General features: G+C 41.6%; 1 protein-coding gene across 1 annotated transcript; it reads left to right on the forward strand.

Moving 5' to 3' along the window:
* Positions 1 to 327: 327 nt before the first annotated feature.
* On the forward strand, positions 328 to 24,295 carry TP53BP2 (tumor protein p53 binding protein 2). The gene is made up of 14 exons (XM_024750491.1): positions 328 to 423; positions 2,364 to 2,538; positions 3,311 to 3,492; positions 3,853 to 4,017; positions 4,400 to 4,628; positions 6,025 to 6,138; positions 6,453 to 6,601; positions 7,368 to 7,833; positions 9,156 to 9,931; positions 13,031 to 13,168; positions 14,242 to 14,375; positions 17,424 to 17,590; positions 20,684 to 20,883; positions 23,489 to 24,295. The coding sequence occupies exons 1-14, from the start codon at positions 337 to 339 to the stop codon at positions 23,528 to 23,530; spliced, it is 3,024 nt and encodes a 1,007-aa protein (XP_024606259.1). The 5' UTR covers positions 328 to 336; the 3' UTR covers positions 23,531 to 24,295.

The raw sequence follows: 24,295 nt of genomic DNA on the forward strand, positions 1-24,295 counted from the left end.
ACACTGCCTTCCTAATTTAAATTAACTATAGAACGAGGTAATTCCAAGTTGTTCCATCTGTGTTACTGACTATTGAAACTAGTTAATTTAAATTTACAGCTTAGAAGAGTGTTGGTCTGTATGTTAGTATGTTTTATATGTTAATAAATCAGTGTGGGGTATTAATATAAAAGTTAATGGTTTCTTTAATATTATGGAAGAAAAATGGCTAAATAATTTTGTCATGATTGGTTCAGATGATGCTTATAAATGGGCCTTTGAGGGAGGAATCTCTGTGATCATTTTGTACTAAGTTGGATTGTTTGCATTTTTCTTTGGTAGGTTAATAGTCCTAGGATGGACCTGACACTTGCTGAACTTCAGGAAATGGCATCTCGCCAGCAACAACAGATTGAGGCCCAGCAACAAATGCTGGCCACTAAGGTAATATCGTGTTTTCAAAGACCTAACAGGCCACTCCTGTTAATGTGTGTGTAAAGCCGTTTACGTTCCATTCACTAGTAAACCAGTTACCTCATAGATACGTGTTGATACCATCAACCCGAAAGGTACCTGCTTTCTTCTCTTCACTGCAGCATTTTATAGAAACCTTAAATCATCCAGTTGTTCCAGATCTTCCTGACCACCATTCTGATCAGAGTTAACCACGCTATGTCGAGTATCAGTAAAACAGGAACAGCGGAAAGAACCTTTCAGCTTTGCTTGTAGGCACAACTCTGGGCTAACCTTCTCCTGAATCATTACTACAGCAAGAGGAGCTTACTGCTCATGTAAACCTGTCCCCAGCTGCTGCTTGGCACTGGTAACAGGCTGCTTGCCTTTATCTGGGGACATTCTTCACCCACCACCTAATTCTCATCCTGTCCTTGGACAAAGAAAACACGGGAAGCCTCTCCATTTCTATCTAAACCAGTCTCCCTGCTGCTGCTTCTGCCAGCCATGGGCTTCTAGTCTAAGCCAGATATTGTCAGACTTTGTCTGTAAAGGGCTGGGATATTTTAGGCTTTGCAAGCTGTGCTGTCTCAGCTCTGCAGTTGTAGCAGGAAAGCAGCCATAGGCGAATGTGTATGGCAGTGTGCCGAGAAGACTTTACTTACAACATGGATAGCAAGCTGGATTTCGCCTGCAGGTCTGCCAGCCCCTGGTCTAAATACCCAGTGTCTGCCGCCGACCAGTCTTTGAGGGACCTTAAGTTCACTTGGGGTGAACAACTTGAGGGTTTGAGTAGCAAGGTCCCCAGCAGGGCTTTGAAGTGATGGCCAGGGATTCTTTAAGGTGGTTCTCAACATGCGCGGTGGCTTTCCCTGGAATACTTCCTAGGGTTCCGATGCATCCTTTCTACTTCTGATGCCAGACACCAGCTTTTTCAAAATCATGTGTATCATTGCTTCTCAAACTTTAATACGAATACAGATCACCTAAGGATCTTGTTAAAAATGCATATTTTGATTCAGTAGGTGTGGGTTGGAGTCTGACATTTTGCATTTCTAACAAGGTCCCATGTGATGCTGACGCAGCATTCCTTGAGTTGCAAGCACATGAATTCAAAGAAAAAGGTTGATTGTTAACAGAATAACTCTCTACCCTCAGGGTCTTATTTTGAAACTATTTCTGTGTTATTTGTATGTTTTAGCCGTATTAATCTGTGAAGTTTACCCTTGATTATAAATTGTGTGGCTATATTACTCAGTTAAAACTTTTAATATAATAGAAAGAAAATTGTAAGTTGCATTATTGCAGTTTTCTAAAGGCACTAAGTAGTTCTTTAGCTCTTTTCTAAGTGTATTGAGTGTGTACTATGTACAATACTGTTGACAGAGATGTACATTTCACGTTGCATTTAATCCTCACTGTAGCCCTAGGAGGACTAGTGATCATCTCATTTTATAGGTGAAGAGACAGACTTGTGGATTTGGTGAAATTATGTAATTTGCCCAAAGTCTCATAGCTAATAAATGGCAGAGCTTGGGTTTGAATCCAAATTGGACTTCGAAGTGTATCATTTAATAGCTTTCTTTTACTGCCTCCCCCTCTACATGAGCTCCTTCTTAAAATTATAGCCACAGCTCATGAAAACTAGTTCAAGGATCACTGCTTGCTTGCTGCACAAGGACCACTTGGATAAAAATACTGGTTCCTGGATCTTACCCCCTAAGAGGTAGATTCTAGGCTTGGGCCCGGGAGAGTCTGTTTTTCACAAACTCCCCAGGTGGTTCTCATAGCAGTGTGTAGGACAGATGGTGAGACCAGAGCAACGCCACCGGTGTACCTCAGCCTGGGCACCTCAGGGTGTGGTTAGATTAATTGTGGGTTAGTGCTCTGCTGTTTAAAACGACATGTCTGATGATGGCTTATATCTTCAGGAGCAGCGCTTAAAGTTTTTGAAACAGCAAGATCAGCGTCAGCAGCAACAAGCTGCTGAACAGGAAAAGCTTAAGAGGCTCAAAGAAATAGCTGAGAATCAGGAAGCTAAGCTGAAAAAAGTGAGAGCACTTAAAGGCCACGTGGAACAGAAGAGGCTAAGCAACGGGAAACTTGGTGAGTTGCTCCCGTTTGGTTTACCTCAGTGCTAAATGCTACAGTGTTAAACTGTTTGGGTGTAAGGAAACGCATTGGTATAAGAAAACACGTTGGTGTAGGAAGTTTATGTGAATTTGCAGTAAGTAAGAAGAATAAGATGAGACTCTGTATGTAGATCAACTTCAAAGGGTTTTTTTGGAAAAGTATAATTCACTGCAGTTTTGATGCTGCTGCCTCCCCCTGAATTGAATTCAGCTGTTGAATGTTTTAGACAAGGTTTCCAGGTTCCCTTTGGAAAACGTAGTAGTAGTAGTAGTTTCCACCCCCCCCATTTAGTTATTTACTTATTTGGTTGCACCAGGTCTTAGTTGCAGCAGGTGGGCTCCTTAGTTGCGACTCCAGGGCTCCTTAGTTGTGGCATGTGAACTCTTAGTTGAGGCATGCATGTGGGATCTAGTTCCCTGACCAAGGATGGAACCCAGGCCCCCTGCATTGAAGTCCTCTTTCTTCTCTCTAATTTTTGACTGAAAATTTGATGAAGGTAAGGATTTTTATGCATATAGTGGCTCCATCTATTACAATACCATTTTAATTAAAATTTTAGTGATTTGATTTAGAGATGTCTGTTTGATTTAGAGGTGCTTATAAAGGAATAGGTTGATTCTAGGACATTCCTGAAAATTTTCTCTACTTTTTATGAGAAAGTTTATGGTACATCCTGGTTGCCCGGAAAGCAGTCCATTCTCATTTTTCTCTTCAACTACTGTTGCTTTTCTCGTTCTTACTTTAGTGGAGGAAATTGAACAGATGAATAGTTTGTTCCAGCAAAAGCAGAGGGAGCTCGTTCTGGCTGTGTCAAAAGTAGAGGAACTTACAAGACAGCTAGAGATGCTCAAGAATGGCAGGATTGATGGTCACCATGACAACCAGTCCGCGGTGGCTGAGCTTGATCGGCTGTACAAGGAGCTGCAGGTAAACTGTGGCCGCCTGTGACATTCAGTGGCACATCCTCTCTAGGACGACAGCATTGTCCACATAAGCGGCAGGAAGTCCTGGATTTCGGCCTCTTTTCCTTAAAGCGGGGAGGCGGGGAGGAAGACCTAAACCCCGCAGAATCCAGAATAAACTTTATAGTACCTCAGACAGGAAATCTGAGGTATTCCTTATGACCACAGCTGGTGGTCCAACACGTAATTTTAAACCGTGAGATGAGAAGTGTGGGGGGACCTTACATTTTTAGAAATTGTATAATAGCGAACCATGTGATTATCTGTTTTGAGAAAATTTTCTTCCTACTCCTTGGCTACCTTTTATTCCCTTAATTTTGTTCAGTTAAGAAACAAACTGAACCAGGAGCAGAATGCCAAGCTGCAACAACAGAGGGAGTGCTTGAATAAGCGCAATTCAGAAGTGGCGGTCATGGACAAGCGTGTTAATGAGCTCAGGGACCGGCTGTGGAAGAAGAAGGCGGCCCTGCAGCAGAAAGAGAACCTTCCAGTAAGTGTGCTGTTGGCAGGGGGCGGGAGGAGGGGACGATGACCATCCCAGCGAGGTCAGTACTTGCAGCAGCATCTTCAGAATCATGGCTCGGTGCGTCCTCCGGAAAGGGACGAGACCTGTGACTTCTTGAAAGAGAATCCACTGTTCTTATACTTTTAATACTATCACCTACGTAGCTCTGCTCTTGTTTCTAATTCTTGTAATAAAGTGTGGGTGAGAGTTCACCATGGGGTGTTTTTGTTTGGGGATATCTCTTGTAGATTTGATGGCTAGATCCTGAAAGTGCCGATTTTTAACAAAATTATGAACACGTCACGGGCTTTTCTGAGTCAGATCCAGCCTGACTTGCAATACTAAAGGCTCTGTGCTTTCTCCTAAGGTTTCGTCTGATGGACACCTGCCCCAGCCGGGGGCGTCGGGGCCGAGTCGAGTGGCTGCGGTCGGTCCCTATATCCAGTCGTCAACTATGCCCCGGATTCCCTCGAGGCCTGAACTTCTGGTGAAGCCAGCCCTGCCCGATGGGCCTGGGGCTACGCAGGCTTCCGAGGGGTCCATGAAAGTCCAGACACTGCCCAACATGAGATCTGGGGCCGCTTCACAAGTGAAAGGTAAAACCAGGCATTTGCAAGTCCTTCCAGGGCTTAGTTGCTCCCGTGCTCACTATGATTTTCCCCCAAGTTTGAGTTATTTGTTTGTTTGTTTGTTTTTGTATACCTTTCTTTTATTCGTGCTTCACAGCAAGTCTTTTTTTTTTTTTTTTAATTTAGATTTTTTTTTTTTCCTCCAAGTTTGAGTTTAAAAAGATGTCTTCCTATCCCTTGTTCATGTGGCAATTCTAAGAATCTCCTTGTGTTCTTTGGGGTTAAGAAATGATAATTTTCTTAACCCTAAGTACTGTAGGGTTCTGTTCAGGAAATGAAATAAAACATTAAGTTTTTAAAAACCTGGAAATGGTTTTGAATTCCTTCTCGTTAATAAGGAAATTTTGATCTGATGTAATAACTTGAGAACTTTCCTCGTGGTATAAAAACTCCAGATATGTTAGTGGTGTCGTCTCCACAGAATGCGAGACAGTAGGTCCATTCTGTTGACGAATGGTGTTTGCTATTCGTATATGTTTCTGTGTGAGAATTTGCTAGATGATAATTTTTAGAATAAAGGTAAACATATTGGGAGATAAAAGTGAAAGTAACAGAGGCTCGTTGTGTTAGTGGTCTTTGCGTTCTGTGTGTAGTCCTCAGATACTTGGCCGGGGGCGGGGGGCAGGTGCAAGCCAGACTTTTATAATAGGAGGAAAAAATGAAGGGAGAGTTGGAGGAAAAGCAGGGCAAAAAACATCCTTTAATGAACTTACTAAACTCACCCCTGGAGAAAAAAAAATAGAATCGTCTCTTTTCCGTCACCACTATCACGTGTAAATAGTAGCTAACTTTAAAATTATTTATTATTTTGGATTAATTGCCACTGTGAAGCAGTAGTGCTGCATGGTCTGGGTTTTATTGTAGAAAGAGTTAGTTTTGTTTTTTTAAGGAAAAATAAAAGCTATGGCTTTGAAACTTAAATACCAGTGTAGAAAAAACCTGAATACTCTGATTTACCCAAGACTGTGGTCAGAGTCACGGGCTGAAAGTCCGTGCTTTTGCTTTTGTCGTGTGTGCATATCACTTGTGGTGGTTGTGTAAGACACACCAGAGAGCCCTTGGTCTGCTAGATTGGAAGTCATTTTCTGGGTGGGATGGTGATGTTTTCTTACCTGGTGAGGAGTAATGCGTCCTTGCTGCTTCAAACGGACTTTCTGTTGATGGTGATTAATTTATTTGAGTCAGCAGGGGCACTCTTAAATTACAGGTATAAAATCTGATGTTTTCTAAGTAAGTTTACTGGGGTTTTTGTGAGTCTGAGATTTAAACCCATTTTTAGAGATTTAACTTCTTAGCAGCAAAGTGAACCATTAAACATCTCCTTAGAATGCCAGGTTATTGCAGTTGCTTTTCTGTGTTCTAGGCTCTAAAATCCATCTGCTTGGCCCTGATTGGACTCCTCCGAATGCAGATCTTTTCTCGAGCCAACAAGCCTCTGCTTCTGTGTCCAAAAGCTCTGGAAATGCTCCAGACCAAGGTGAGGTTTACTTGTGCTGTTCCTGAATATTCTGTTTTGGGCATCTAAAGGTTCTGTGTATCCTTTTTTAGATAGCTTATTTTCTAGTGTGTCAAGACCAGGGACTGTGTTTATTTCCAGAACAGCTTCATTTAGCCAGGGAATTAAGGTACTAGCATTGTAGTGTTGGGTTATCCTTTAATCAACTTAATTTAAGAATAGAAGAGCATTTAGTGGGTATACGTTTGAGGAGAGAGAAACATGTGTGAATAAGAAATTTTATTACAAGCAGTTTGGTTATTAGCGTGATTCTTTTCTTCCCCTGTCTTCTTCAGCTGATGATGGGGAGGTTCCGCTGAGGGAGAAGGAGAAGAAAGTGCGTCCCTTTTCAATGTTTGACACCGTGGACCAGTCTGCTGCCCCACCCGCCTTTGGTACCCTCAGGAAGAACCAGAGCAGTGAAGATATCTTGCGGGATGCTCAGGTACTTGAGAGTATCCCAGTTTTAAGATTTAATGGTAATTCTATATACATTTTTTTTTTTTTTTAGAAGAGAGAAAGTATTATGTAAGGGAGAGAAAAACAATCTATCTGGAAGATTAGAAAATACAATAGCATTCTGTTATTTTAAATTCTGTTGCTTGAGTATATTTGTGGTCTCACATCGTACTGGCACATGCCTAACATGCTTGCTTCCGGGTCATATTTTGTACGATTCTCTAGAAAAACACTAGTGCATTGAAGAACACTGTATTTGTGCTGCTCGGTTACCTTGTTTCTTCAAAATTTGGAGCTTAGGTTACGTCAAGCAATCTGATGATGAATCTTCCATAACTGTTAGGATCCCAACCTTTGATAAGCAGTCTATGGCTGCATGCTCCAAGTTAGGAGATTTTTTTAACCACGTGGCCCAGATTGCGTGAAGTTCCGATGAACGAGAATGGTTTTCAGTTATTGGTGCCACCCGTGAATATGTAAGATGGCAGTTAAAAGTTTTCAAGTGGCTACTTATAGTTGCCCAAATAGGAAGGGGCAATGCGGAGGAAATCGTACGGGGCAGGATTTGTATTGCATTACTGAAGTGCCTTTTACGTGTGATTTAGTTCAGAGATTTCAGAGTTTTTAATGATTTTTAAATGTAGAGCTAGTCTTTTCAGTCTGTATTTAACATTTGTGAAGTTTAGGGTGTCTGGAACATCCTGTGTACCCAGTTACGCAGTATTTTAATCGGCTGTTGTGTGTGTTCACAGGCTGCAAATAAGAATGTAGCTAAGGTACCACCTCCTGTTCCATCAAAACCAAAACAGATTAATTTGCCTTATTTTGGACAAACTAATCAGTCGCCCTCAGACATTAAGCCAGATGGAAACCCTCAGCAGTTGTCAGCGGCTGTCGCATCCATGGGAAACAAACCCAAACCAGCAGGGCAGCAGCAGAGGGTCCTGCTGGCTGCCAGCATGCCTTCAGTTGGCCAAGCGGACCAGACCCTTCCTCCAGGTTCTAAGCAAGAAAGTCCCCCTGCTGCTGCCGTCCGGCCCTTCACGCCTCAGCCTTCCAAGGACACCCTCCTTCCGCCCTTCAGGAAACCCCAGACCGTGGCTGCCAGCTCCATATACTCCATGTATACCCAGCACCAGGCTCCCGGCAAAAACTTCCAGCAGGCCGTGCAGAGCGCGTTGACCAAGTCCCATTCCCGAGGGCCCCACTTTCCGAGCGGTAAGATTCTTGGTCTCATCTTCACCTGCGTGGATGTGTTTCCATCCTACACCAGAGATGCCATCGATCAGTAAACAGCACAGTGACGTGTACCTCTTTTGACTGATGCTTTTGTCCTAAGAGATTTGTTTCATTATGGCTTCTGTTCTTCATGGGGAGTTTAAAAGAGTTTGTGCTAAATGTCAGCTACTGTAGTAGCTGAAGATGGTAGGTGAATAAAATGAAATAAATATGAAAATTGATGCATAAAACCTATAGCGATGACATAGCCTTCTGTGTTGAATTTCCTGTGTGCGTTTGTTTCCCGCTCACGGACGAGCTCCTCGGTGAGTGGGGAAAAGTGCCTGCGGGGGATCGCTGCACAGAGGGATGTGTCTTCACTCTAGGTCTGACCAGGTGTTCTTGGTGCCTAGAGGTTTAGACAACTGCCTCTGTATATGCATTTTTTTTTTAACGTTCTCTACTATATTTTAAGTTGTTCTAATGAGGACACAGTTACTAGTTAAATATAAAACACGAAAAGATTACTTTGTGTTCAACATACATAATTTGGTAACTTGTTGGGTTCTTTCTAAGAGTCATTAGTTTATGTGACTGGAATAAAATTCACTGTGTTTTAATGGAATGAAAATGGCTTTCTAGTTATGAAATAAGCACGTAATTGTGGCCCAGAATGTCATGAAATTAATTACACAGCAGAGAATTAGTATATATGCTACATCTTACTCTTTTTCATGAGTCTGGTGAAAACTGCTAATATAATAATTCGGGAATTAGATAATGATGATGTAATCAGAATGTTTACGGAGAATAGTTTTGGTAAATAGAAGTGGTTATTAATAATTTTGTAAGCCAAATGATTTGTCACATTGATTTCCTTTTGAAAATTGTGAATAGTGCATGTTTAGTTTTAATCTGGACACGTGAAAGGATCACCAGTTTTCACTGATTCTAAATTCTTTTCACATTTTGACATTTTATTTTAATTAAAAATTTTTTTTTTTTACATTTTGACATTTTAAATTTGGATACTATGGTCTGTGATTTCTTACAATTATAATTGACAACATTTTCTTTCACATTGGTACATAAAATAATGGTACCTCTTTACAATCAGTGAGGGTTTTGATTCTGTAATAAGTTTATTATGCAACGATGGAAACCCTGCTTTGTCATTTGTTATTTTTAAAAATTAGTTGTATTGAAGGGTATTATGTAATAACTGAAATTAAAAGAGGCTTTAATTATTGCTAGCTATGTCTGTTATTTGCTAGTTTTGTTTAATTAATACTAATCAGGGCTTTTTTTCCGTTTCCAATTAGTTTATGGCAAGCCTGTGATTGCTACTGCCCAGAACCCACAGCAGCTCCCAGAGAACATTTATTCTAATACCCAGGGCAAACCTGGCAGCCCGGAACCTGAAACAGAGCCCATTTCTTCAGTTCAGGAGACCCATGAAAACGAAAGAATTCCTAGGCCCCTGAGCCCAACCAAATTACTGCCTTTCTTATCGAATCCTTACCGAAACCAGAGCGACGCTGACCTAGAAGCCCTGCGAAAGAAACTGTCGAACGCACCACGGCCACTAAAGAAACGCAGCTCTATTACAGAGCCAGAGGGTCCTAATGGGCCGAATATTCAGAAACTTCTGTATCAGAGGACCACCATCGCCGCCATGGAGACCATCTCCGTCCCGGCACACGCATCCAAGTCCGCTTCTGGGATTGCCAGCCCGGAAAGCCCGATGGAGACCCAGAATCCATATTTGCACGTGGAGCCAGAGAAGGAGGCGCTCCCTCTGGCCCCTGAACCGGTATCCCCGGGGGAAGCAGGGAGCGCCAGTACAGAGAGCAGTGACCTGCCTGCTCCTTCTCCGGGCCTTGAGTATGAGCCTGAAGGAGTCCCAGACAGCAGTCCAAGTTTCCAGAACAACGTGGAAGAGCCAAACCCAGAGGCTCCCCCTCTGCTTGAAGTGTACCTCGAAGAGTACCCCCCCTACCCACCCCCGCCGTACCCATCTGGGGAGCCAGAAGGCCCAGGAGAAGACCCTGTGAGCCTGCGTCCGCCTGAGATCACTGGGCAGGTTTCTCTGCCTCCTGTAAGTACTGTGGTGTCTTGTGGTCACTGCAGAAACCTTTTGTCTCGTCACAGCTTTCTAGGTGGCTCGTTGTCCCTACTCAGTGAAACATCAGTGAGTACTTACAGCCGGCCATTCACCAAAGATGGTCTGTGTTTAAACTGCCTGTTGTAGCAAATGTGTTCTACAGCTTGCCCTTTATTTTACAGTTCCCTTGGCACAGAGTGGATCTTATAAATGTTATCAAAACGCAATATATTCAGCATCACAAACATTTTAATTTGGGGGGAAGAACCCCTTTCTTCATGAAGGAAACAAAGTTTTGCTCTTATACCTATAAACACCATGTTTGCTGTTTCTTCTCTAGCTGGTGTCACATATTATGGAAGGCAACACTCGGAATGAAAAGACCTGGATTTGGAACTTGCGATCACTAGTTTAGCTCTGTGAAATCGGGCAGATGGTTTAACTTCTCTCATTGGTGATATCACTCTTTCAGACTTTTCTTTTTCTAGCAGTGAAATTTATTTTCAATGTCATATTTAGGTGGAACCTCAAACTTCCAATGCTGATAAAATTGGAAGGGTTCTGGATGAAATGGGGGCTGGGGGAGGTAACGGAGCAGAGAGTGGGGTGGACCCTCTAGCCTCTTCCTCTGCTTCAGCCTGGTTTGAAGTCTCTGGGTATCATGGCGATCCCTCAGGTTTCCTTGTGCTCTGACATTAAGTTATTCTATTTCAGTACTTGTAATTGGTCCGTTCATATTTTCTATTTCTTCCTGGTTCAGTCTTGGAAGATTGTGCCTTTCTAAGAATTGGTCCATTTCTTCTAGTGTGGACGGTCATTTTATTGGCATGTAGTTGCCTGTAGTAGTCTCTTATGGTCCTTTGTATATCTGTGGTGTCGGTTGTAACTTCTCCTTTTTCATTTCTAATTTTGTTGATTTGGGCCCTCTCCCTTTTTTTCTTGATGAGTCTGGCTAAAGGTGTATCAATTTTATCTTTCCAAAGAGCCAGCTTTTAGTTTCATTGATCTTTTCTCTTGTTTTCTTCGTCTCTAGTTCATTTATTTCTGCTCTGATCTTTATGATTTCTTTTCTTCTGCTAACTTTGGGTTTTGTTTGTTTTTCCTTCTCTAGTTGCTTTAGATATAAGGTTAGGTTGAGGTTTTTCTTGTTTCCTGAGGTAAGTTTGTATCACTGTAAACTTTCCTCTTAGAACTGTTTTTGCCGCATCCCATAGGTTTTGGATGACACTAAGTTATTCTAAAGCTTTGTATGTTTTGACTTGGGCGTGTCTTCTGCACTCCTTCCAAATGTTAAGCTTTTCTTTGGAAGTTTATTTTGTCACTTTGAAGTAGGTGAGAGAAGATCAGAATCCCAAAATGTCTTCAAAGTTGGTTTTTTCAGCCTTTAGTTTGAAGTCATTTTGTTTCAGTAGGATGCCAAACTATGAATTTTTAAAACCTGGGCAAAAGCACCATAGCATATTATAAGGGTTTTTTTTAAAGTGCTTTATATGTTTGATCCCTTATTACATCTTTTAGATGTGGTAGAAGTCAAAGATAATGATTATCCAAAGTTGCCTCAACTACTAGTTTACAGTCGACATTTGTTTAAAAATTCTATATGGTAGGGCTTCCCTGGTGCGCAGTGGTTGAGAGTCCGCCTGCCGATGCAGGGGACACGGGTTCGTGCCCCGGTCTGGGAAGATCCCACATGCCGTGGAGCGGCTAGGCCCGTGAGCCATGGCCGCTGAGCCTGCGCGTCCGGAGCCTGTGCTCCGCAGCGGGAGAGGCCACAGCAGTGAGAGGCCCGCGTACCACCAAAAAAAAAAAAAAAAAATTCTATATGGTAAACATTGAATTCTAGTGAAAAAAGTTTTAAAATAGAGGTTAACACTTTTTTAACAATTCTGTGCTGCTCCGTCCTGAGGTGTGGTTCTCTTTGAGTTAAACTTGTGAGATTCTGTTATTCTCTTCCTGGGAAGGTGATCTATAAACTTTTTCCTTCTTGGTTCAAGTGAAATAGAAGCCACTATCTCGTGCTGTTGTTTGAAAGTGGGTATGATTGTACTGTTTGTGAGTTGTATTATCTCAGCCATGTAATATTTACTCTTGTTTTCTTTTTTCAAGAGACAGAAACATTTTAGCCATTGTACATTTATGAAATATATTCATTGCTACTTAACGTTTTTCAAAACTCAATTGTTTTCCACACCTGAAATAAAATAAAGAGAAGTATGTGCAGCATATCATACCCTAGGAAATGTTTCCACTCTGTTGGCTGTGTTCAAGGAGCCTGTCTTATAGGATGTTAGATCTAGTGTTAATGTTTGCCTTAGTTTTTTAAGCCTGACGTATTAAAATGTAGAAAAGATGGTTAATTTACCCATGTGTCTTGGAGTACAGTTAAATTTCTAAATATAAAATAGTGATAGCATTTTAAGACTTGTAGGATTCCTCCCTGGTATGTCTAAGACAGACTAATAATCTTTATTTTTTACTTTCATAATATGCTCCACTCCCCTTCCCCCAGGAGGCATTATGTTGGATATGGTTAAAAGGAGGGGCTTTGAAGAAGCCAGATTCCTTGGATTTGAATTCCAGCTCTGATGTTTACCGGCTGTGTGCCTCAACTTCCTTATCTGTAAAATGGGATAATAGGGTTTTCAAGAGGAATAAATGAATAATCATTCAATAAATGTCAGCTCTCGCAATTCTCAGTTTGTGTTCTTGCCCAGTTTATTAATGTGGGGTTAGCGCTACTGTATTAGGTAATTAAGGACCAGTCTTGGCTAATTTTGATCCTTGACAGAGAACCAGCCTGCTTCCTACTGCAGATTATACTCTTAGCGCGTGTTACCCAAATGTAGTTTTCACTAGGCTTTAAAGAGTTAGGTTCTTCCCACTTAGTTACGTGGGTTTATTCATTAAGCGCTAAATATATATATATATATATATATATATATATATACGTATATATATGTGTATGTATACGTATGTATGTATTTTCAAAGTTCCTTTTACTATCTCAGCTGAGATATTATTCCTCCCTTTTTGTTGTTTTTTGGTCTCTTGCTTAGACCAGGATCCTTAACCTTCCGTGCATTTCTTTTGCAGGGCAAAAGGACAAACTTGCGTAAAACTGGTTCAGAACGGATTGCCCATGGAATGAGGGTGAAATTCAACCCCCTTGCTTTACTTCTAGATTCCTCTTTGGAGGGAGAATTTGACCTCGTACAGAGAATTATATATGAGGTAAGATTTAAACAGGTTTCCTTGTGCTCTGACATTAAGTTATTCTATTTCAGTACTTGTAATTGGTCCGTTCATATTTTCTATTTCTTCCTGGTTCAGTCTTGGAAGATTGTACCTTTCTAAGAATTGGTCCATTTCTTCTAGTGTGGACGGTCATTTTATTGGCATGTAGTTGCCTGTAGTAGTCTCTTATGGTCCTTTGTATATCTGTGGTGTCGGTTGTAACTTCTCCTTTTTCATTTCTAATTTTGTTGATTTGGGCCCTCTCCCTTTTTTTCTTGATGAGTCTGGCTAAAGGTGTATCAATTTTATCTTTCCAAAGAGCCAGCTTTTAGTTTCATTGATCTTTTCTCTTGTTTTCTTCGTCTCTAGTTCATTTATTTCTGCTCTGATCTTTATGATTTCTTTTCTTCTGCTAACTTTGGGTTTTGTTTGTTTTTCCTTCTCTAGAAAATGTGCTTTTGCATTGTTTCCTCTTTTGGGAGGTGGGGTTGTTGAGAGGAACTCTTGAGCATGCTCCAAAACCAGCTTCTCTGTTTTAAAGGTGTGGCTGTAGCGCTTTCAATAAATAGTGCGGAAGTTCAGTTATTCACTGGGGGTACTTTCCTTAGGGACATCATGACCCTCCTTTAAAAGTTGCTCAAGTATGGATTTGTACCTTGCAGTGTTAAATTACAGATGTGGTCCCTATTTTTCAGAAACCTGCTATTTAAAATATTTTTAGTTGACCTTTCTTCCCTTCCATGGCAAACGTGACTTCTCCTAAGATGCTTATCTGTGGTGGGAAGTTGGAGGATAAATAAACAAAAGTGACTATAAGGATATATAGTTTCTGGGACTTCTTCAGCTTTTAAAACCGTTTTTATAGGGAGTGCCTACTTAATGTCGTATTTCTAGAACTGTACTTGGTATAGTTTTCTTGGCTCCTGAAGGTTTTAATTATGTTTTAAAAAAAAAAAAAAGACTACAAGAGTCTCTTTCAATTCTCTTAATCCTAGAGCCAGTTAATAGTTGACAGTTAAGGTGACAAAAAATTTGAGTGATGATCACCCTTGTTCTTATTGATGTTACAGGTTGATGACCCGAGCCTTCCTAACGATGAAGGTATCACAGCTCTTCACAACGCCGTGTGTGCAGGACACACAGAAATTGTTAAATTCCTGGTACAGTTTGGTGTAAATGTCAATGCTGCTGACAGTGATGGATGGTAAGGTTTTCTTTTAAACTCCACTCAGACTTCAATTGTATCTGCTGCGTAGGCAACGAAGGAGCAGTGTTGTAGACGCTGTTAGAAGGGAAGAAGTATGTCAGTGCGTGTCCTCAGTGCTGCTTGTAATCTAGAAGGAGAGACGTGGGAGACATTTTTAAGGAATTAATATGTCTTCATGTAATAGTCATCTCACTCCCGTTCTGGAAGCAGATGGAGTTTTATTTTTCTAGATAAAAAAATTTTTTTTAGCCACACTGCATGGCTTATGGGATCATAGTTCCCCGACCAGAGATTGAACTCAGGCCCTTGGCAGTGAGAGTTTAGAGTCCTAACCACTGGACCACCAGGGAATTTCCCAGATGGAGTTTCCGAAGTTTAGTAGTTAAATAATAAAAATAAGAAATGTCCCAAAGTGGCACACAGTTCATTGGCATGCTTCAGTGAATATGAGAAATGCTGATTTAAGCAGGGTCCCCCCACCTCCCTGAAACTACTGTGTGTCTAAGAGGGGATTATAATTTGTAAACTTCTCCCAATAGTTTTGACCGTGGAATCCATTTTTCATGGAGCATCTTGTGGAACTGGTGTGTGGCTAAAACCCAGGAGATATTATTGTAAATGACGAATATTATTATTCCTAGGATGATGACTTAATGATTATGATTATTAATTAAATTATGATTTAATGATTAATAACGATTCCTAGGAAAGATTTACTTCTTTCTATATGAAAAAAAAAAGTTATAATCACATTATATTTACACAAGTATTTAAATTTTATAGCCTATATTTCTCTCAATGTGGAAATAATTGTAATATCAAATTTACATGTATACACATATAAGTTGCAGACACCCATATGCATAGGTTTGAAAAAGCCTCATCTCTTACCACGTGGCTGTGGCTCATTCATTGTGGCTGTCTCCTTCTTGCTAGACGTTTAGATTGCTTTCCAATTCTTTGTTATAAATAATTCTTGGAGAAGCATTTTTGGTTGCACTTTAAAATAATTGTATTTATAAAAGTAATGTGAGCCCATTGTGGAAAATGTACAAAATAGAGAAATAAGAGGAAAACAAGCCATTTGTATCCTACAATCTAGAAGTAAACACCATCAATATTTTCATATGTTTCCTTCAAGCTCATTTATGTATGTGTATATATGTATAATTTTTATTTTTATTTATTTATTTATTTATTTCTTGTGGTATGTGGACCTCTCACTATTGTGGCCTCTCCCGTTGCGGAGCACAGGCTCCGGACGCGCAGGGTCAGCGGCCATGGCTCACAGGCCCAGCCGCTCCGTGGCGTGTGGGATCTTCCCGGACCGGGGCACCAACCCATGTCCCGCGCATCGGCAGGCAGACTCTTAACCACTGCGCCACCAGGGAAGCCCTATATGTATAATTTTTTATGCCTATATATTTTTTTTAGTTTAGCTCTCAATAGGTTTTTTTTTTAAGTTGAGGTATAGGTGAGTTACAATATTATACTAGTTTCGGGTGTATAACACAGGGTCAAAATTTTTATAGGTTATACTCCATTTAAAGTTATTAAAATATCGGCTACATTCCCTGTGCTGTACAAAATATCCTTGTCGCTTATTTATTTTATACATAATAGTTTGTACCTCTTAGTCCCCGATCCCCATCTTGATCTCTTCCTCGCTTGGCTTTCCCCACTGGTAGCTGCTGATTTGTTCTCTGCATCTGTGCGTCTGCATGTTTTGTTCTCTTTGTTCATTTGTTTTATTTTTCAGGTTCTACATATAAGTAATAACAAACAGTATTTGCCCTTTTTATGCCTACTTTTTTAGTTTACCTTCACAACATAAGCAGAACAAATTCTTAATGTGTCACAATGTCTTTGTTTCCTAATATTGGGAGTTTAGATTATGTATAATTTTTTACTACTAAAAAAAAGCCACGCAGTTAAAAAGTCTGTAGTAATATTCACCAAATTATTAGTGGTAGTGTTTGGGATGTGGGGGGTGAGAAATAAATTTCTTTTGTGAAAGACCCAAGTGGAACAATAACATGAAAAGGGGAGGGAAGAAAACGGTAAAGAAATCTCATGTACTTCAGGGCTTGATTAACATCCTCCAGCCCATCTTCTGAGTTTGGGCATTGGTCCCGGCTCTTCCACCTTTACCATGAATCTGGAGTCATTTATAATACATTATGAAACATTTGAGATGGTGGAGAAGATTCTTTTTCATGGTATTCCTAAGTTCCTGCTAACCAGTTGCTAATATAGATTGAAATGTGTATTTTCCAGTCACTTTTCTGGTCTGAATTGAATTGGCAATTTTTTTTCCAATTAAAATTGAATTAGGATTTAAAAAATGTTGGGTAAAGGTAGTTCTTTATGTGCAACTTAATTCCTTCAAAATTGGTGGCGATAAAGGGACGTTTACAGTCACGTGTTTTTTTTTTGTTTTTTTTTTTTGCGGTACGCGGGCTTCTCACCGCCGTGGCCCCTCCCACCGCGGAGCACAGGCTCCAGACTCGCAGGCCCAGAGGCCATGGCCCACAGGCCCAGCCGCTCCGCTGCATGTGGGATCCTCCCGGACCGGGGCACGAACCCGTGTCCCCTGCATCGGCAGGCGGAGTCCCAGCCACTGCACCACCAGGGAAGCCCAGACACGTGTTTTGAGGGGAGGCCTATTATTTAAAGATGTTATGTCCTCCATCCTGGCGGAAATAATCAGGCTGGATGCTCCAGAACATGGAACTAAATATATTCTATTCTGCTTTAGATCAGTATACAAATTGCATGTCCTTTCACTCCTGTCCTTGATCCCTCTCACCCGCGGTGCTGCCCTGGCCCCAGTGCCGTCCCGACATTTTTCTTTGTGGCTGGAATTCTCGGATGGGCTCAAGCATCTATGTTTAACTCATTTTAAAAAATCTGTGAGAACGGTTTTCAGGAGAAAGGGCCTGGTGGGTGACAGGCTGGAGAGCTCTCCCTGCGGATGCCGTGTTGCGGCAGGTGTCGTCCCGTGTAGGAAGGCACCCCCAGTCCTTGCTGTGCCCTTGTCCGCAGGACCCCGCTGCATTGCGCTGCGTCCTGTAACAGCGTCCAGGTGTGTAAGTTTTTGGTGGAGTCTGGAGCCGCTGTGTTTGCCATGACCTACAGTGACATGCAGACGGCTGCTGATAAATGTGAGGAAACGGAGGAAGGCTACACCCAGTGCTCGCAGTTTCTTTACGGTACGGAACAATTGGATTTATGTGCACTGATTACCGCATTCATTTATCCTTTACCTCTAGGGGATCGTTCCAAAGGGTTTTTATTATTTGGGAAAGCATTTTGTGTTGTACATAGTCCTGGGCATTGAAGATAGGGCAGCCTCGATCACAAACATGAAAGCAGCTTTTGTGTGTGCCTAGAAGCGGCTGTTGTCAGGGACATCTTCAAAGACAAAAGACGGTGATGCAGCCTTGGACCTAGCAGGGTTAATAGCTTTCGACCATCGAAAGATCCTCTAGTAAGACTTCCGTACTTAGCGAGTGATGCTGTATCTGTGCAAATAAGTAAACAGAACCCCCCCGCAAGATGATCAAGAGAAATGCAGGGTTGGAATAAGAATCCACAGATCCAAGTTTTCCTGCTAAATCAAACTTGTCGCAGAAGAAAAGAAGGGCAACACCATACTTTGGAACTGATGTTTTTGACTCTTTTGTTCTCTTGTTTTTGAGTTTATAATTCTGATGCATCCCATCAGCTCTGTCCCTAGAGAAAAAAGGACTTGAAGTTTTAGATGGATATATGTTGATTGGCACAGTTATTTACAAGGAACATTTTTTTTATTTACAAGTCTTAGAAGTTGAGGTTAATGTTTCTTTTTAGTCTGGCTTGAGAGAAATGGAGAAGGGGAAAAGACAGAGACAAATGAGGAGGTACGTCCCAGGACCCCAGACCACTCAAGCATCAGGCATGGAAAGATGCCTGAGGTGAAACGTCTTCTCTGTCTGACTGTTTTCCGAGTCTCACTAGGTCTGTTTTCAGGCTCTCGGAGAGAAGGGAGAGGGGTCAGAGGGAGAACCACAGACCGCAGGTTCTCTTCTTCATCTCTCAGCTCTTAGTTTTTATCGTTGATATTTATGATCACTCTCTGTTTATGTTCTCAACTCTACATCCAAGAATAATTTTGACCTATGGACACGTTTTGAAATCAGTATGTTATATTAATATGTATTTTGTTACGTTAAACGTATTGGCGATCAAGCTATATGTAAGTATGGGATATGATTTTTTAAAAAACATTTAGGGACATTTGATCAGAGATTTTTTAAATTTATGAACTATATCGTGGATACCGAGAGCATTTCTGACATAGATGTGCAGTTTAAGTAATGGTGATCCTAGATTAACACAGTGAAACATCCAGGTATCCAGCTTGGGAAACAGAACATGAGCTCTGTCTGCCGTCAGCAGGGGCCCTGCCCTGATGTAGCTCCTCTCACATCTGTGGTGACTGCCCCCCTTGAATTTATAAAAATAGGTATATCACCTCTGAATGAATCCTACAACTGATGTTGTTTAGTTCTGCCCGTTTTTGACCTTCATATAAAATAAACCATACTGATGATTCTGTGGCTTGCTTTTTTCATTCCCCATAGTTTTTGAGATGCAGTGTTGCTGCATGTAGCTGTTGTTTCTTTTCACTGCGCTACTGTTCCATTTTGGGACTCTACTATTTATCTTTCCATTCTACTTTTGGCAGATGTTGGGTTATTTCCTTTATTTATTTATCCATTCGTGCATTCAATTATAAACATGGCTTCGGCCACCATTTTTGTCCTCATCTTCTGGTGTCTCTCTAGAAGTAGAATAGCCAGGTCACAGGAATATACGTCAAGCAGAGAGTACCTTTTGCTCTGTGTTCTCTTTGACCTTTGGTGGATTTGGAAGCCTGTCTCACCTTGCCTTTAGTTTGCATTTCCCAAACTGCCAGTGAGATGGAGCATGTTTTTAGGACCCTCAGAAACGTTTGAAAATTGTTGATTCATAACTCTTAGTTTGGTAAATAGCAAAGTAATGAGAAATTGTCTTCCATGCCTAATGGTTTCCTGGAAATGAGACTCAAGTTGTTATGTTGAGTGCACCATTCTGATCCCAACCAGATGACGCGTCTGGCGTGCTTTAAAATTTGGTGGAGTTACAGTTCTATCAAGTATAACTTGAAAGTTGGAAATTTACTTGTCCCCATGAGTAGAAACCTGACCATTTAGATAGGTAGAGCCTTCTTTTGGAAAAGAACGATTTAATTTCTTGTTTTGCCCAGAGTGAGAGGTAGTGTGTGCTATGTCATATTAATTGACACAGGAAAAATAAGTTCATAATAATTTAGGTTCGCATAAGTTGAAAAACCCAGCTGTTCACAGGCAAGCAGGTATTTTCCTGGCTTTTCTAAAAAGGTGACAATGATAATGACCTCTGACTTGCCCAGGACATCGTTGTCTAATTCTTCCTCCCCTTTCCCCATGTTGCCTGCCCGTTGATGATTGTGACTGCTCATTAGTGTCGCCTTATAGGATAGGAAGGTATAAATGGAGAAAGGTAAAACCTAAGGTCGTAGTTCATTTGCAAATCTGTTATTAACTCTGGTAAGAAGTGGACATTTGGGGATTTTTTTTTCCTTCCCCAGTTTGTGGATTTCAGTATCTTTTAGAATTCTGATTCTCATCATTTTAGAGTTGACTGTATGTGGACTTTTATATCCTGTCTAATATACCTGGCCATATTTCTATATTCTAACGTTTTATAATTTTTTTTCTTTTATCTTTCCACATTTGGAAATTGATAGAGACCACTTTAATAGGCACAACACTCTGGTCATTTTTCTCTGTCTGCTTTAAGTTTTAGGTAAAGAACAAAAATGATTCCAGAGTTCCTTGGTCAATACACTTAGTGAATAGGCTAAAATTGGACAGATGTTTCATTAACTTCTTTAATATCCTAGACTGGAACAGTTCTTTTTTTATTCCTGGGTTTGTAATCGTTTTGTATTCTGAGTAAGAGAAGTTTTGAGAGCTGCTTATAAGGTGTTGGTTAGTTTTTAGAGCTGGTTTAGAGATGATAGCATACGTTAACTTGTCTTTTATATGTTCCCTCTACACGGCTGGCCTTCCTCTGCTCCCCCTGGCCCCGGGAGGTTTATTTATTGAATGTTTAATATAGTAGTTCTGCCATTCCAGCAGGTCCCCATTTCTTCTCGTTTGGTTTTATAGAGTGACAGGTTCTGAGCGTGGTATCCTCTGAGTTACATATATTCTGTTCTGTACCTCACGTGATTTCAGGAGTTCAGGAGAAGATGGGCATAATGAATAAAGGGGTCATTTATGCCCTTTGGGACTATGAACCTCAGAATGACGACGAGCTACCCATGAAAGAAGGAGACTGCATGACAATCATCCGCAGGGAAGACGAAGATGAGATTGAATGGTGGTGGGCCCGCCTGAATGACAAGGAGGGATACGTTCCACGCAATTTGCTGGGAGTAAGTGAAGGATGGTTTTTTTTTAAACAATTTTTATTTCTTTAATGTTGTATCTATTTTATGTTATTTATTTGTTTACTTTTGGCTGCACTGGGTCTTCGTTGCTATGCGCGGGCTTTTCTCTAGTTGGGGCGAGCGGGGGCTACTCTTTGTTGCGGTACATGGGCTTCTCATTGCAGTGGCTTCTCTTGTTGTGGAGCACGGGCTCTAGGCACGTGAACTTCAGTAGTTGTGGTGCGTGGGCCCAGTAGCTGTGGCTCGCGGGCTCTAGAGCGCAGGCTCAGTAGTTGTGGCGCACGGGCCTAGTTGCTCTGCGGCATGTGGGATCTTCCCAGACCAGGGCTCGAACCCGTGTCCCCTGCATTGGCAGGCGGATTCTTAACCACTGCGTCACCAGGGAAGTCCCTGGATTTGTTTAAGTCAGGATTTCCGAATCTGCTAGGGAACTTGAACAGGGCACCAGAGACCAGATTCTTTGTTCTTTCTCTACCTTTGGATTTTAAGGTTCATAAAAACCAAGAAAATAATCAAATCATATCAGCACATGTAATCCAATAACATGTCTATATTAGTCTGAAGGGACTGCTGTAAGTGGGCAGACATTCTTGGTGGGGGGAGTATTTTCAGGGAAAGGCTAGTATAGTTGGACAGAGTCTAATATACAAAAAATGGGAGGTATTTTCACTGTATTTTCATCAGCTGTCAGACAGACATGGTCTGTGTCCACAGAGAGCTTCTGTCCCACTCTGAGGCCCTGAACCAGGGCTCTGTCTGGAATCATCCCACTGTCCGGACATTACTCTCTGTGGAGCTCGTTAAAATGACCCCGGTGTTGGGACCTGGGGCTTGGATTCTGGCCTGTATCTCCTCCTCCTGACTCTTCTCCGTTGTGGTTTGATACGCAGTGTAAATGACATCATATATCCTGACTGCTGTCTTCCTGCTAGCAAAATTTACTATTAGATAAGCATTTGGGGTTTGGACACTATTCATTCGTGTGGTCATACTATAAACGATAAAGAGTAGTGAAACTGAAAAAAACAATTAAGCCATGGAGCCCGTTAAAAAAAATCTTTCCAATTACCAGACGAAAGCAGAAATGTAAAGGTAGTTCTCTTTCGAGCCCTCCTGTTTGCTTCTACAAAGTCTTTAGCGCCAGAGAAGCATAATCTCTTGCGTGCAGCCTCTTTCCTTCTTTAATGAACACCAAGAGCAAACAGGCACGCACTTCTGCTTTTTGTAGTTTCTTATCTGGGAAAAGCTCTACCTCTTAGAAGTAGTTGCTTATTTGAGTCTTAACTTTAATTTTCTGACAAAGAGGTCCAGTGGTCAATGAAACATGGGGAGAATGATTTGTTCCCAAGTGTGGAAGCAGCTGGTCAGAGACCAAGCTCTGCCTCCTGGGTGGCTTTCAGAGGTTCTGTAATCAGCGGGCTGGACTGCAGATTTTCATTTTAATCGGACATTTAAATATTCTCGGTTCTTTGGAGATCTTTCCTGGGTAGAAGTGGCCTCTACACAACTTCTTTGGGTTCCTTTTGAGGTTTTTTTTTAAAAAAGGAAATTGCATAAATGTTTTAGTCAGGCTCACATACAAGTGTAGAAAATTATATTGGCTAAAATACCTTTCCTCACAGAGAAAAACAATCCTTGATACAACATTGATCCCTCAGTTAACTTTGCAGTTTGGGCTGGAAGTCTGGCTTGACTTCGTTTCAGTAAACCCTTTCTTCCCTTTGTCTAGGGGAGGGGGAGGAGGGTTTTGTTCTGTTTGCCAGTTGAATGACTAGTTTGACTTGCTCTTGGCTTCCTGAACACCCTCCTTGCCAGCTCTTGTTATGGAAAACACAAAACCACCAAATCCTAAAACAAAAAACTCCACTTATCCTTCCTCAAATCTGTAGACTTTTAGTCTGTGGCATTTGGTCCCTGATAGCCTCAAGTCTGTGTGACGTCCATTGTGAAATAAAGTTAAAATAGAGACTTTCTAACCTTTTATCTTTTCCCTTGGAATGGAAGCTCCCAGCATTGGAGCTTATAGCATATTGCAAATCACCTCTAGTCCTTTGTGGTCCTTGTTGGACTTGATTTACAGTTCAGTAGGCTGTGTAGATGGAGTTAATGCTCAGAGCATCCTGGATTTTTTTTTTTTTTGCGGTACGCGGGCCTCTCACTGTTGTGGCCTCTCCCGTTGCGGAGCACAGGCTCCGGACGCGCAGGCTCAGCGGCCACAGCTCACGGGCCCAGCCGCTCCGTGGCATATGGGATCTTCCCGGGCCGGGGCACGAACCCGTGTCCCCTGCACCGGCAGGCGGACTGTCAACCACTGCGCCGCCAGGGAAGCCCGCATCCTGGATTTTATATCACTGCACCATGGCGTTGTCCCTGTTGAGGGAACCCCTGTGACCTTTGAATGTCCTTTGTACAAGAGTTGGTAAATATGAATCTTTGGGCAGCTCTGGGTGTTTCACATGGCAGAGAGTTCTTTGATTTAATTTCTTTCCTGTGACATCAGCACCTGTCCCTACCCCCCATATTTCTTGAAAATGTGTTATACTCCCACATCTGTGCAGTATGTAAATATTTTTGAAATTCTTTTTTACAGCTATACCCAAGAATTAAACCAAGACAAAGGAGCTTGGCTTGAAACTTTGCACACTTTTAGTTAATGAAGAATTAATCTGTTACCAATAAGAAGGAATAATATGATTGTTTGTGGCAAAAATTTTGTAAGACTTATTTTAATGACAAACTAACTTGAAAGCAATGAAGATCGGGCTCTGGAAGCAAATGAAGGCTTGGAGCAGAGTCACTGTTGGTGGAGGATACTCAGCACGATGGAATGAACGGAGCTTGGCAGGAAGCTGACCACTCTGCGCTGGATACAGGTACTCCGTGTCACACTCCGAAAGATACACGGTGACCGTCCTGTTCTCTGCAAGAAACGGGACCGCTTATTGGGCTCCTGGGAGATCAGCTTCAGGGCCTGCTTAAATGGGCGTTTTTCATTGCCTGCCCCTGTCCCTGCCCTCCCACCAGAAGGAGCAGTGCCATCATGGTGCCATCTCAGATTGTCCCCCAGCACCAGCAGGCCCGTGGGGGACTCACATGGAGGCTCGAAGGTGCCGCACACTTGCGTGTCGTCTGTGAAGAACTGTTTGTTGGTTGTCAGTGAGCAATAACTTTATGTTATGAGTTCTTGTAGCATCATGTATTCAAAATATTGAAACCATACTACACTACAGGTAATTAGATTTAGACTTTTGTTTTTAGGCTGAAGTTTGAATCTATATTTATTGTCTTTTGTATCTCAGAAATTAGAGACTTGCTATATAGACTTACCCGTGATATTTGTCAAGATCATAGCTGACTTTAAAAACAATTGTAATAAAGTTAAACTTTTTGACTCTAA

The sequence above is a fragment of the Neophocaena asiaeorientalis genome, unplaced genomic scaffold, assembly GCF_003031525.2.
Source record: "Neophocaena asiaeorientalis asiaeorientalis breed wild unplaced genomic scaffold, Neophocaena_asiaeorientalis_V1.1 scaffold430, whole genome shotgun sequence".
In the NCBI taxonomy this organism is placed as follows: Eukaryota; Metazoa; Chordata; class Mammalia; order Artiodactyla; family Phocoenidae; genus Neophocaena; species Neophocaena asiaeorientalis.

Coding starts and splice junctions, on each gene's coding strand:
- TP53BP2 (XM_024750491.1), top strand. CDS start 337: ATGGACCTGACACTTGCTGAACTTCAGGAAATGGCATCTCGCCAGCAA. Junction 4,018..4,399: donor AGCAGAAAGAGAACCTTCCA/GTAAGTGTGCTG, acceptor CTTTCTCCTAAG/GTTTCGTCTGATGGACACCT. Junction 6,139..6,452: donor TGGAAATGCTCCAGACCAAG/GTGAGGTTTACT, acceptor TGTCTTCTTCAG/CTGATGATGGGGAGGTTCCG.